Raw genomic sequence first — 13,341 nt, forward strand, 5'->3', positions numbered from 1 at the left:
AAAGCAGCATGTACAAATATATGAACTATCCTGCTGAGTATATCCAGAAAAAGAAGCAATTAGAGTAAGAAGTCAACTTCAGACCACTGCAATACAGGCTAAAATAAATGACCTTTCAAAATACATCAATTATTAGACATGTTTGGCCCTCTGGCTTCCAGTGGCTTCTTACCGATCTCCTCTTCAAATAAAGACTTTCAGTCACTTTCTAAACTAGTAGTTTTTGTAGGTGAGTGCAGATAAGCAGCCACGAGCACATCTGCATGTACATATAGCTCATCGGATTTTTTCTCTGTACCAGAATTTTTCCGGTGAAGGTTCTCAGAACCACGTGCTAGATCTCAGTCAGAAAGTTAGAAACAAAATCCATCCACCAAGCTAGATTCTTTTCTCACATGCTTTACACTGATAAAGATTACTAATGGCAGTAGCACAACTTCTCCTTCTTGCAGTTATAAAGAAGAGACTAAAGATATCTGTGCTTAGAAAATGAATCTGAACATTGTCCAATCCATTGTCCAATCCATCACCCTCAGAATATGCCAAGAAATTACACGGACATTTTCTACCTTCTTAAAAAAAATCCAATCAATAACTCATCTGTTTGCTCAGTGGTGACTAACTTCTTGTTGGGTAACACATGCTACTTCTGGTCTCCTTCTCCAATCGGCTCCTAAATCAGTAAGTGAAAGCTGCTTTCCTTGATGCAGCACTTCACACAGCCTTGCTCCGTTTCAAGAACTGAGTCTATTGCCTGTTAACTGTATCTTGTGAGAAGACGTGTGTTCTGCCTCACAAACAGCAAGCTTCGAATTCAACCCCAAAACAGAAGCTGGACATTCATCCAAAATGGGCACGCTCAAAATGATTTGTGTGCTTTACGCAGTATGAGTTTTGAAGGATAGTTTCACACCACCACAGTTGTGAATCAATTTTCAGGCCTTCGTTTGATTTTTCAAATTCCTAGGACAAAAAGAACAGGTCCTACATAGTTGCCTTTCTAAAACCATGCTGTCTAAGATCACAGAAAGCCTCATCTAAATCTCAACAAATTACTACAACTATGTGTTTCAAGGCTTTACTATTTGCTGAAAAGCATTCATAATAAAGGCATTTTACCTGTACTACGGAAGAGTTGAGATATTCTGCACAAACTCCGAATGGCTGAACTAACGCAGAGATTGCCTGAAAGAAACACAGCAAATTTTTAGGGGGGAGATGAGAGGTCTTTTCAGAGCTAGTGATCTGTACCTTAGAAGGCAAACGAAGGTGAATAAGTATTATGCATCTCACATCATAATTTCCAGTTATCTGTTACAAAATTCATTCTGGCATGCAACTCCTTGACAATAAGGCATGGTCCAGGAAAGACGTTACCTCGTTACCTCTATGGCACGCACTACGTACAATATATTTTTGCCTGAAAGAAAAAGTGCCTTCTCAGTTTTCACTAGTCTCAGGCCTTTCATCACTCTGTTAAATCTTCTCACAGTCTAATCATGGTTTCAGCCACAGAAATAAATAGACAAAAATGGACACATTACATTTAGGTTGCTCTCTACAGCACTGAGAAGTGTGAACGCAGGACTTAGATGAAAAGCTATATGCTGAATTTCATTCCTGAAGCATTAAGCATGAAGAAGCATTTGCAAATGCGTCATGTAAGCGTCAAGATTTCCTCAGTCCACCATTTTCAAGTGATAGCCACTTTCAGGATATTAAGAGCTTGAAGACATCCATTCTCCAATACAGCACACCAGAATTGGCTTCCTCCTCATACAAGGTAAAGGATTATAAAATTGAGTCTGCATCACACTGCGCTCAAAGCCTAAGTTAAGCAATGCTGAACAAAACTTTCTTCCTAAGCAATAAATTATTAGTCATTAGGGAAAGTCAAAGTTTCTGCTACAGTATCAAGATCTAAGCTGAGTTTCCTTATTCTGTCATGCTCACAAATGAACTTCTCCCATAAAGCGGCAAATATGAATACACTGTAACAAACAAAGTTCAATTCTCTCCAGATAGCAGTTCACTGAAAAAACAAACAGATCAGGGACTGATCCTAAGCGACACGGCTTTCCTGCAACCCTCTTGTTCTCTAAAACTTGAAAGAAAATGAGAAGTCTCCTGAAAATAGGTTAGGAAGCTAAAAACAAGAAGTTAGGCTTTGCCAACACAAGTTAGCTTAAAGCCGTTAAACTAGTCCATTTTTTACATAGCTCTTAAACAGTTGCTTATGATTAGACCGTGTCTGGCTTCCTAAGAAATTTTTTTCCTAAGCAATTCCACACTTTCTTCAAAGTGCTAGAATTTACTTTGCTTACAGGTAAATGCAGCTACAGCTAAAGTAAACAAACAAACAAAGAGGACATACTTGTGAGCATATACAGTGACACTACATTGATTTACATCTAACTGGAAGGCTAAATGTCAGCCAGAAAGGTACACTAACTCCTTCTCTTTTCTGTAGTCTCAAAAGCTCCTTAGTCATGACTCCTATGCACAACCTCATTTCATCTCCAGTCTGACAGCACTACCCCAGCTTTCTGTGGGGGCATTGCTCTGGTATCAAAGCAAAAGGTAAGAGCACTAGCACTGTCAAAAGGGATGCTATTGGTTCTTCACAAAGAATATTATGGAAGGGGAAAAAAAAACAAAACAAAACCCACAGAGGTGACAGCAAATGAACTTACCCCAAGTTCAATATCTTCTGAATTGAGTTTTGACTGAATTGCTGAAAATCCACTCAACTCTGCAAACTGAAATAATCAGTATTACATCAGTGAACTACAGTATTTTATATTTTAAATATGCTTTTACATCAAATATTTCATTAAGAGTTCCTGGGCTGCCAGCAAGTATCCTTTACTGTAGAATAGCGCATTCAACATGAGCTTTGTGTTTTCATGAGATTTCAGGGGCACACTAGGGAGTGCAAAGCATTATACTTGGGTACTAGCTTGAACATCAAGTTCGAAACTCTGTCTCTGGTAACAACGGGTATGGGGAAGAAAGCTAGCTCCACATAAAATGACAGTGAATGTGCAGCTGGGGAACATCACTGCAGCCTAAATTGAGCTCTGGACCTCCTTTAGCACTAGCTATCTCATTAGTGTAACAGTGATCAAGGGAGAAGGCAGTAACCCAAGATGGATTTAGCAAGGCCCTTTCCCTATGTGTAGGGGGCAGCACTGAAAACAAACAAACAAACAAAAAACAAAAGCCCCCCTACTTCTTGTGGCTGCCACTTTCTAAGGAGAGAGTGAAAAACAAGGGAGTTGGGGAAGGGGAAGGAAGTTATCTCTCAAGAGGAATGAATTCAAGTGACAATTCTGCTCGGTATACATTTACCTACCCTGTTGACCAGATCCACCAGCCACCCATGAGGTTCCTGAACAATTAAACAATTAAAACATTAACAAATTAGTAGCTGCAATATCAATGCTAAGCTTTTGTCTTCTGAAATGGAGATTTGGACAGATACATTCATCATTAACCCAAACCCTGAACGCATGCACTATTATTTCAAAGAAAACGTGTTTGTAACAACTCCTTTATGAAGCATATAGGTGGAGCTCTGGGAGGTTCCTATTAACATCATCCTTTTGTGCTTGACATCACTGACCACGTGCTGTGACAACAGTACGCACGGTGGCTGCTGACTCACAAGGAACTACAATTTTAGCACATTAGCAGTGTGAAGCATTACTAAAAAGCCTGTCCCAAAGCAGCAGGCATAGAACTTTGTTTCTATGGCCACAACTTGTTTCCTGAAGGAGAGACCCAACAGCAGTGAAGCTCCTCTTTTAAATCCACACATCTGCAACAAATGTGATAAGACAGTGCAAACGTCAAAAAGGACTCCTTGCCAGTGTGTTTAAGTTGAAGATATCCTATCCTACCCTTGGGCTCAGAAAAACATGAATTCTCTACTAGAGCTATTAACAAAACTCAATACAGCCAATGGATGCTTATACACTTGGAGCTATCTTGGCCATTTCATACTCAACCGCAAGACAAATTTTGTCCTCAGATACAACAGATCTACCTGTCTGATCACTGTGACACTCTAGAGAGATAGAGCAACAGTTTGCAAATCCAGTCTCCAATAGGGAACTGGGACAACAATTTCAGAGGACAAAAAAATTAATTTCTAAAGATCAACACAAACTCAAGATCTGCTCAGTGTAATTCTTGATGACACATTTAAGCTTTCCTGAGTTAAAAACGCTTATTATCCAAAAAAGAAAAAAAAAAAAATCTTTTCTGAAGCACACATCCGCCCTAAAAATAGGTATTAGGGCATGGCTACACTCACCTTCTGAAAAGTGGATATGGGCGAGACAGCATGCATGTTCCCCTCCCCGAAGACTTCTGCCCAATTTCTCTGGCATACCTTCATTCGATTCTTGAAGTGATATTCATTGTCAGGGTTAAATGCCTTGAAAGAAAAGCCGATGGCAATGAACAGTAAGGCTTACCCCACAATCTCTAAACTTATCATGATAACATTTGGCTCTTTCACTTGAACATTCCTCTGGTTGACAGCTACAGTTCTAGCAAAAAAAAAACCCCAAACAGTTTAACAGATGACCCATTCTCCTGCCTCTTAACTCACTATATAAAGCGTTCTGAATATGTATATTGTCTATACAGAATTATATGTGAGCCAGAAATTCACATAAAGGGAAGATAAACTCAAAGTGTCAGATTTCAAAAATGAACAGAAGTGATGTGAAATATTTTTAAGAGAGCTAGTTTTCAAAAGTGTTGAACAGCATTCACCCTTTTAGGAATTGGACACTGGACGTCGAATACCTGTAGCAAACAATGGCTGAAGACTGTAAATCAATATAATATGACTTAAATAGTTAGAAAAAGCAGCAGCAATGTAAATATTAGATGCTGAATACCCAAATACTGCGTACAAAAATATTAGGTATAATTCATGACGATTACTACTAGAAACCTTTATGTTTTGAGGATATTCACTGAAAAAAATAGTATATCCTTATTTTCCATATTACTTAACCAGATCCCTGGGTTCAAAACATTGTCATTATTAGAAACAGCATCAGAGACACAAACATACCATTGTAAGTACACTGAGCAAGCCCACGGGAATAGGATCTTGTTTTACTCTTTCTGCAACCAGGTCTACTAGCAGCATGAGCATGTTGTAGATCCCTTCATGAATTTCAGTTCCCCATTTGTGAACAGCACTGGATGTCAATAGCTACCAAAAAATAAAAAAGGGAAAAAAAAGAAGAAGAATTTTTGAAGCTTGAGCACAATCATGCAAAACAAGAGCAATATAGCAACTCCAGAGACTGACTGTTTTCAGAGCAAATGTTTCCTTATAGCATAGTAACCCTTGCCTGGTGTGTTACTTTAGATGCTTTTCCTGCCCTAATGGTTTAAGAGTTAACTAAACTTGTTATTTCATTGAAGAACGACAAAATCAAATGTAGCAAAGCAAACAGTTTTCCACTTTCACTTGCTATTAAGATTTTAACTTTTGTAAGGCACAACCAATATGCAACTAACTTGTTTGCAGAAGGAGCACACAAAAGTCTTCAAATTGGTGTGCCACAAAGTTGCACTGCATGACTCCCATCCATTCCTACTTTTTGAGCTGTCTTTATCAGCAAAGAAAACAAAGAGAATGTACTATGAGAGAGGTATTTAATGCTGCTTTCACACCTACTGAAACTGCTCTTTAAACAACTGTATTAGATCAAATTTAAAGATAACTAAGTTTCTACCTAAAAACATCATTTAATTATCGCTAGTTGTGTCTGAACATCAGCAATCTTTACAGTTAAAAAGACTTAACAATTACTTCTTGTACCATTTTAAGAAATAACACAATATTAGGCTCAATAACTGACTTACTGAAATATTTGCAAGTCAACACATTCTACACTTAGATTTCACAGACTCTCCCTCTAGAGCACCAATCTACACTGCTTATTTAATGTGCAGAAAACACCAAGTGATTCAAAAGCTTTTTACGCATGGTTATTACTCTAAAAGCCAAATGGAATAAGAGATTTTTTTCTTCCTTAAACCTTTATCTTCCTTAAACATGCTTATAATTTTGAGTTCTTTTAAAAAAGTGCATTCATGTGTTTACACATATGGTCCAACAAGTAGGCAAGGGTTTTAGGCAGTAACCAAAATGGATGGAAGGATGGGAAGCAGATTGACTTGGGACTCTCCACAGAGAAAATTCACAATAACCCAGACAAGAACATAGAGGCACGCAAGGCATTAAGCACTGAGGGGATGGCAAGTTCTAAACAGGTGCTGAAAAGAGACATGACAGAATTTAGCAACCCTCCAAAGGGGGAACAAAAAGAAGAGTCAAAGGAAACCTGCCATTAATGGCTGTATCCAAGGATATTTACACCTGCCATTTGGCTCCGATAACCGCTATAGAGCCATTATTAATAAATAAATAATAAAAAAAGTGATTGCCCTGTGTGCAGCAGTTGCAGAACTGTGACTTAAGAGTTTGATTTTTATCTAAGAATACATTCCCTGGTTATCAGAGTTTCTCAAACATATATCAGTCTGGAACATAATATACTACTTCCACCATGAACAACTCAAAGACAGTGACGTGGTGCACAGTTACCTACATACCTTTTTAAACGCTTCAGGCATGCATCTGTCCATAAATCTCTTGCAATTCTCATCAGAATCAGAAAGGCCTTTACAGAGAGGAAAAATGGTATATGTTTTAAGATTACCTTAGGGAGCGTGTTTTAAGTTTTTGGGAACACCAAGCAACATCAGTAAAAGTCCTAATGCCCATGCATAACTAGCACGATGCTTTTCAGCCACAAAATAACTTACCTTTTCAGTCAAAATAACTTACCTTTTAGTAATAAGAAGTTTCCGAAAGTTTCTCCTTTTACGACTTCTTCAAGTATGATTAGCACTATAAATATTTCTCCCTTCAAAGTTTATAACTTATACTAACTTCAAATCATTTCTCATGCTTCACACCACCCACCAAAACCAAACCTATTTACAGCCTTAAAAATACAGCACATAGGTTAAAAACAAAAAAAAACCAAACCAAAACCACCTAACAACTTCTTTTCTTCAAACAGATTATAACCTTCTTTTAGTCTGCCATCAGGCACAATGGAAAAACTACCTTGCAATCATTATCCCATAAGTTGGGCACGATGCCTCCATAACACGCTTAACCCCAGTCAAAGTACTGGGTACAGAAAAATCAAACTCAAGTCTAATGCAGTATAAGCATTTCACTAGGGGGGAAAAAAACAGTTATGCAAGCTTGATACAGCATGAATTTAGATGACAGCTTGTTTTTACTAACAGAACATAACCAGCACAGCCAAAAAACAAAACAAAAAACAAAAAAACCCACAGCTCTAATTCAGCTCTCAAAAACAGTAATTCCTACAATCATTAAGACATAAAGAAACATGTGCTCTACTTTTTCTAAAAAGCTTATACAAACAACTTTAGAAAAAGAGATTGACATTCTTTTTACAGCATTAGGTATAATTCGCTGTTAGTCACTTAAAGAGATGCAACCATTTCACAGGGTGCTAAGTAAACAACGGTAAAATGGATATGGAAGCCATAACTGCCCACTAAACTGTCTATAAAAATTTTTTGAACAGATTATTTTTACAGGAGTAGAAATAGAACTTACCTAGTCTTGCTAGGTAGGTGGATGCAATTAGGCACTTGCCTAGGGACTCTTCCCGCTTATATGGTATGGACCAATGATCTGTTAAAACTCTGCTCTCCAATTCATATAAGTTGGTTGTTGGAAACTCAATACCTTCACCAGAGCAATTCCCATTTTCATCATTTTTCTGTGAATAAAGAGAGGCTCAAGTGAGGCAATTTTTATTGTTCCTAGACACTTTACAGGATTTAGTAACTTTGGAAAAGAAGGCTATGCCTATAACAAGCACATCACATTCTCAATAACCCTGAGGCTGCTTGGGTTTTTCAAAGTAGAATTTGATATTTCAATTTCAACTCAAGGGATACCATACCTTTATATATGTCCTGTAGGCGATAACCACTATGTTTACATGACTAATTGCTGACTAATTGCCTATTTAAATGGCAAATCCTTTTCTTCAACATAACAGATTCTAGACTCAAGTGATAACTGCTTCTAGTCCCTGTGGGACTGTAGAGTACAAACCCTGATCTTCACAGAACTTTGCATATTAATCCTCTGTTCAGCAGTTGCTGTAAAACATGGAATAATTTATTCTAAGGGAGACCAATTTGATCAGCCTCTCAACCCATCACATTAAGAAAAAAACAAGACTAATCCAGTACATCAGGATGTTTTTCTTACCAGCTAATTATCCAAAGAAAAATTTAAATCTCAAATATAGTTGACAAGGAGACTACAATTGTCCTTCTCCTGTAGTCAAAATGAGTTACTGGAAAGCATTCTGGGAGGCAGACAGGGAAAAAGCAAGCAGAAGCAGCTCAACTTTACCAGTTTCCTTGCTGGTGTCACTAAACAGCAGCTTTTTCTGTGCGCCGTCAGACCACAACACTAGCCCCACATTCTTTGTTAAGTGCCATATGAGGTAACTGTCTCAGTAGTGCCAGATGAAAAACTAGGCTGGGTAGACAAGTTATCTATTTCTTTTCTTTAGTTTTTTTAACCTCACATCGAGGCTGGCTACCCCATGTGTAAAGAGTTCACATGGGCTAGTTTTTCCTCTATCTTCAAAACAGCAGATAGAACTCAAGCAGGAGAAAGGACAGACTGTTTGGATCAGGACTGGCAGCAACTGGGAGCAACTGTCAGAGAAAGAAGGAAACAGAAGTGCAGTGATAGTAACAAGATCCCGTGAGGAGAGAAGCCAGGAACACGAAGGGAAGAAGGAAAAGCAGTAAGCATAATCAAGTGTAAAAAACAGCGTTAGGAAAGTGAATGAAGTAAGCAGAAGGGAATAAACCAAGAGAAATCAAATAAACTCAAGAGGAAGTTGTATGCAAAGAATGAAATCAATCCATGCAGAGAAGCGTGCTTCTGGTTTTCTCACTGCACTTGCCATTTGAAGGATTAGGTCTGTTTATTAAAAGTAAACACTTCATATTCACTTTCATAATAATTGAGAAATATGAAGCCAAAAACATCAGTTGTATAGCGCCTACCCTACAAAATTCACTGGTGCAGGCGACCACAGCACGCAGCATCTAGTCTTAATAATCTGTTCTGAACATCAGCATTAATATTCACAGAAATGAAGCATAAAATAGTATTCAGAAAAGAAAACATGTCAGTATTTGGGAAGCAATTTGCCACCTTCCCACAACTCTGCTAATCATTTAGTCCCAAGTTTGTCATTACGGGAAGTTGTATTTCCTTTAAGAGATCTGGATATCAACTTCCAAAGCTGTAGGATCCAGTAACGTGCATGGAATTTCTAGCGCAATTCATGTCTAGTAAATCTTGTCTTATCAGCTTTCAGAAAAGTGATGTTTGGAGGTCGAAGTTAATTTAATACTATTGAAAGACATTGAAGGTATTTAAAAGCAAAGGTTGTCTAAGGAATAACCTGTTGCAGTGATTAAACAAACAACAATTAAGCTTATGACTTCTGTAGATGACACCTATCCAGAACACAAACCCATTTCTTGTAGACTAGGGAAAAAAAAAAGTACATTTATAAAGAAAGCCCTTACGGTAAGAGTATGTGATACGATAATTAGTCTAAAAAAGGAAGACTGAGTGCAACATAAACACCTACCAGCTAGGCCCCAGAATTCGGTTCAACCTAGACTAGCAGCAAATGAAAGTGACATTTCAACAAGCGTTCACATTAGCTGAGCCATGGTTTCTCCATCCCTTAGGAACAGGTGTCCATGTTAAATAAAAATATCCATTAATAACACTAGTCTTTGAGATACGCAGTCTAATAGCAGTCCAGAGGTTCAACTGTTGCTGAAAACCTTTAGCTCTTGTTCTGCCTCTCCAACTACATTTAAGCATAGTTCTTCTTTGTTTACCTCATTCTTGTAAGTGATTTTTGTAAGAGAGTCAGTAATATGAAGGAAATTCATGAGGAGATACTGAAGTAAAACATTTTCTTAACTATATGCTCAGCTTCTCCAAATAAGGGCATTAAAATTACAGTTGTGCTAAGGATATCAGTAGCTCATTGCGGGATTCAATCTACCAACAAAAAAGGGAAAAAAGGTCTTTTATACAAAGAAATAACAATGGGTGCGGTACTGGAAATACTGCCCTAATAACATAAGCAACTGCTTTCAACGAAGGAGCACATCTTCAGCACATTCCATAAATTAGAGAAGACAAGTCATTCTTGCATGTCAGTTTTTCTGCTACTAAACCCTTGCCCATTAAGTACCAAGTTCAATTATGTAATAATTCCAGAACGTCAAGCAGCTTTACAACTGCTGTTAAACCTGAAACAGTCTCCAGTAAATGCACAGATAGTCTAGAAGTCAAACTCAAAATCTACTTCAAACCATTAATTTAATACCCTGTATTTCTTGGAGACCACTGTCTTTCTCAGATATTTTGTATTACCACACATGCAGTCTTGTTTCTTATAACATATCTAGTATGAATAATAGTCTCTGCAAAAACACATGGCTGCTCTTTCATAAATACAGCATCTTTCAGGATACCCTCCGCAAAACCCCCCCACAACCACACACAACCCTTCCCCCCAAACAAAAACCAAACGCTTCACCATCCAATTTAAATTGATCTGCGTACTGCTCTTTGAAGCAAGGGATTTATTAGCAGCAGTTGTATTAACAAAGTATTCTGCAACAAGGCACAATGCAAGCTTTTCGATAATTTTAGGTTGGCTCTCCAGTCAACAAACGCTGCAGACCTTATTTGCTCTGTTGATATTCACAAATGCAGGACATCACAGCTCTGAATAGGTAATCGCTATCTACACCGCAAGACTGAAGGAAGGGCTGAGAACCGTCATTACAGAATCTACCGACGTTGGTTCAGAGCTTTAATAAAAGCTTTTGAAAAAAGAATATGCTATACAAGAAAGTAAGGAATACACAAGGCCTTGTCAGTCTCCTCAGAAGTGGTTTTCTGGGTCTTAGTTTTGGGGATTACATATTTTTTGATACAGAACCTTCCCCCCACCCCCACCAAATAGATGATTTAAGAACAGTGTCTCCCAGTCATTGCTTACTCTTGATGACCTAAATCAGGACTACGCAATTCTGTCTTAGTAGACTTAATACTGGACTGGCACTTGGCATTTCAAGAATTTGCAGGGATATTCTCTGATAATAGCACGGTAAAAGCAAAGAAACCGGTCCTTTTAGTCAACAGGTACATCCAAAGACAGACGTCTCAGAATTGTCAGGAACTATCTGTTTTCCTGAGACAGAAAAATCATGGTGCAGGCCAAATACCCTGTGACATTCTCCCTTCTGCAGCTCAAGGCTTAAGACCAAAAAGCATTTGCCAGCAAACCTTTAACATCCTTGTACACAGCAGAAGGGATGGTCAAGAGCCCTATACTATACAAGAGCCCTGAAGACACCCTGCCCCAGTCTAACAGGGCTACTTGATTCTTTCAGTTTATTTTCAAGGTGTAAAACTGTGGATATGTCCATACGTATACATACAAGCGCCCAAGAATAATATCTTCACTCAAAAAGTCTCAAGTGATGATTTAAAGATCCTCTCTAACGGGACTTGGTACCTACCAGAGTTCTTTACAAACGTGAATAAATAAGAATTGTTACATATCTGATTAACAATGTGTTACCTTAGTCTGTAGTACAAAACCTGCCATGGAAGACCAACAAAGAGCAAAGATTAGCCCTCATAAGTAGTGAGGTATAAATTAACTTTAATTGGCCACAAGCTCACAGATGAAAACTTCAAAGTGCATTTCTGCAATGTTCAGCTAATTGATTCACCAACCTGCATTTAGCTAAAGTCATTGACACTTATGATACTTGTTCCTTTACATAAAGTAATACGGAGTTTAGGAAAGTATTTTGGTACTAACTAGTAGTCTCAGCATCAATTACAGTTAGATTACAAATTAAATTTGCTAAATTAATATAAGACTACCAACACAATTTAGTATCACTAGAGCTAAGTTTCATATGTCATCCTGAATTCAATATAATTTACAAAACAGAACACAAAGTCCCATTTCTCTCAATATGCAATAGGATCAGAGCTTTAAAGACACCTGCAGATTAAGCAGTGAAAGTTTTCACAGAAATTTTTGGACTCTGACTTTAACTGAGAGTATTCCGAGTGCCTTATCCAGCATGCATAGTTAGACTAAACGCTTCTTAATAGGTGTAGGAGATTTTAATAAATCAATCACCAAAAAATATGGCTTTTTCCTCCCCCATCTCTCACAACCCAAGCACTGTGTAAGACTGGAAAAAAGACACAACATGAGCTTGGGAAAAAAAAAAAATCTTTTCAGCAAAGCTAGAAATTAACTAGGATTTCAAAAAAATACTGCTTGTACTAGGATCCTCAATTTCTAAGCTGATGGTGCAATGTTACTATGCAGTATTCCCCAATGCACTTTGCTCATTATTTGGAGACAAATACAAATGTAAGCACTATAACAAAATGAACAATGGTTCTGTAAAAATCATATTAAATAAGACCCACATAACATAAAAAGAGGAAGTTCTTAGCCCGTTTATACTGTTACCGTAGTACCCTGTGGAATTAGAGACGGTCAGATTTCTAACCACCATGTTTGGCAACATACTTTCAAGTTTGATAACTAGTTGTAGGCCATGGAAAGGTCACGGAAAATACTGTTGGGAATGCCATTCATAAGAAACCTAGGAAAATACGCTTATCTTGCCTATGTTTTCAGTATCACCTCTGGAGACACTTAAAAGACTTCTTCCACAAGCATAACCACAAATATCCAGCCTAGACACTACTGAGTTGATACCACTATTCCTCCTAACTCTTAAATTTTCCTAAGCACAAAAAAAAATGCTTATTTCCAAATAACTCACTATAACTTTTCATGGTATCAGATAAACATTGTGCTTTAATATAATAAAGCAATGAATCACAAATGCTTAGAATTCTAGAGCTGAAAATTAGGCCAATACTTCTATTTTCCTTCACCAAATCACCAAGTATCACTAGAGAAGCGCTGCAGGAACACTAGATAAAGCATTTATTACAAAACGTTAGTGACCAAAACTGAAGTTCAATAATACTTAATTCAATAATACTGCTGAACACTTACGCACACTTTTATTTTTTAGGTGTGTAGCGATGTACAGCACAACAGAAACTAAGAAAATAGTTTGAATTAA

General features: G+C 37.7%; 1 protein-coding gene across 3 annotated transcripts in view; it reads right to left on the bottom strand.

Annotated features, from left to right (window-relative positions):
• The window catches only part of USP24 (ubiquitin specific peptidase 24), a 70,027-nt gene that overhangs the window by 50,946 nt on the left and 5,740 nt on the right, over positions 1 to 13,341 (bottom strand). For all 3 annotated transcript variants that reach the window (XM_068953238.1, XM_068953239.1, XM_068953237.1), the window contains exons 2-8: positions 7,697 to 7,862; positions 6,649 to 6,716; positions 5,093 to 5,236; positions 4,319 to 4,441; positions 3,356 to 3,391; positions 2,694 to 2,759; positions 1,120 to 1,185 (exon numbers count right to left, since the gene is read on the bottom strand). In XM_068953238.1, coding sequence (XP_068809339.1) covers positions 1,120 to 1,185; positions 2,694 to 2,759; positions 3,356 to 3,391; positions 4,319 to 4,441; positions 5,093 to 5,236; positions 6,649 to 6,716; positions 7,697 to 7,862 — 669 coding nt within the window. The remainder of the gene's footprint in view (positions 1 to 1,119; positions 1,186 to 2,693; positions 2,760 to 3,355; positions 3,392 to 4,318; positions 4,442 to 5,092; positions 5,237 to 6,648; positions 6,717 to 7,696; positions 7,863 to 13,341) is intronic.

Source organism: Struthio camelus, chromosome 8 (assembly GCF_040807025.1).
Source record: "Struthio camelus isolate bStrCam1 chromosome 8, bStrCam1.hap1, whole genome shotgun sequence".
NCBI classification, from domain to species: Eukaryota; Metazoa; Chordata; class Aves; order Struthioniformes; family Struthionidae; genus Struthio; species Struthio camelus.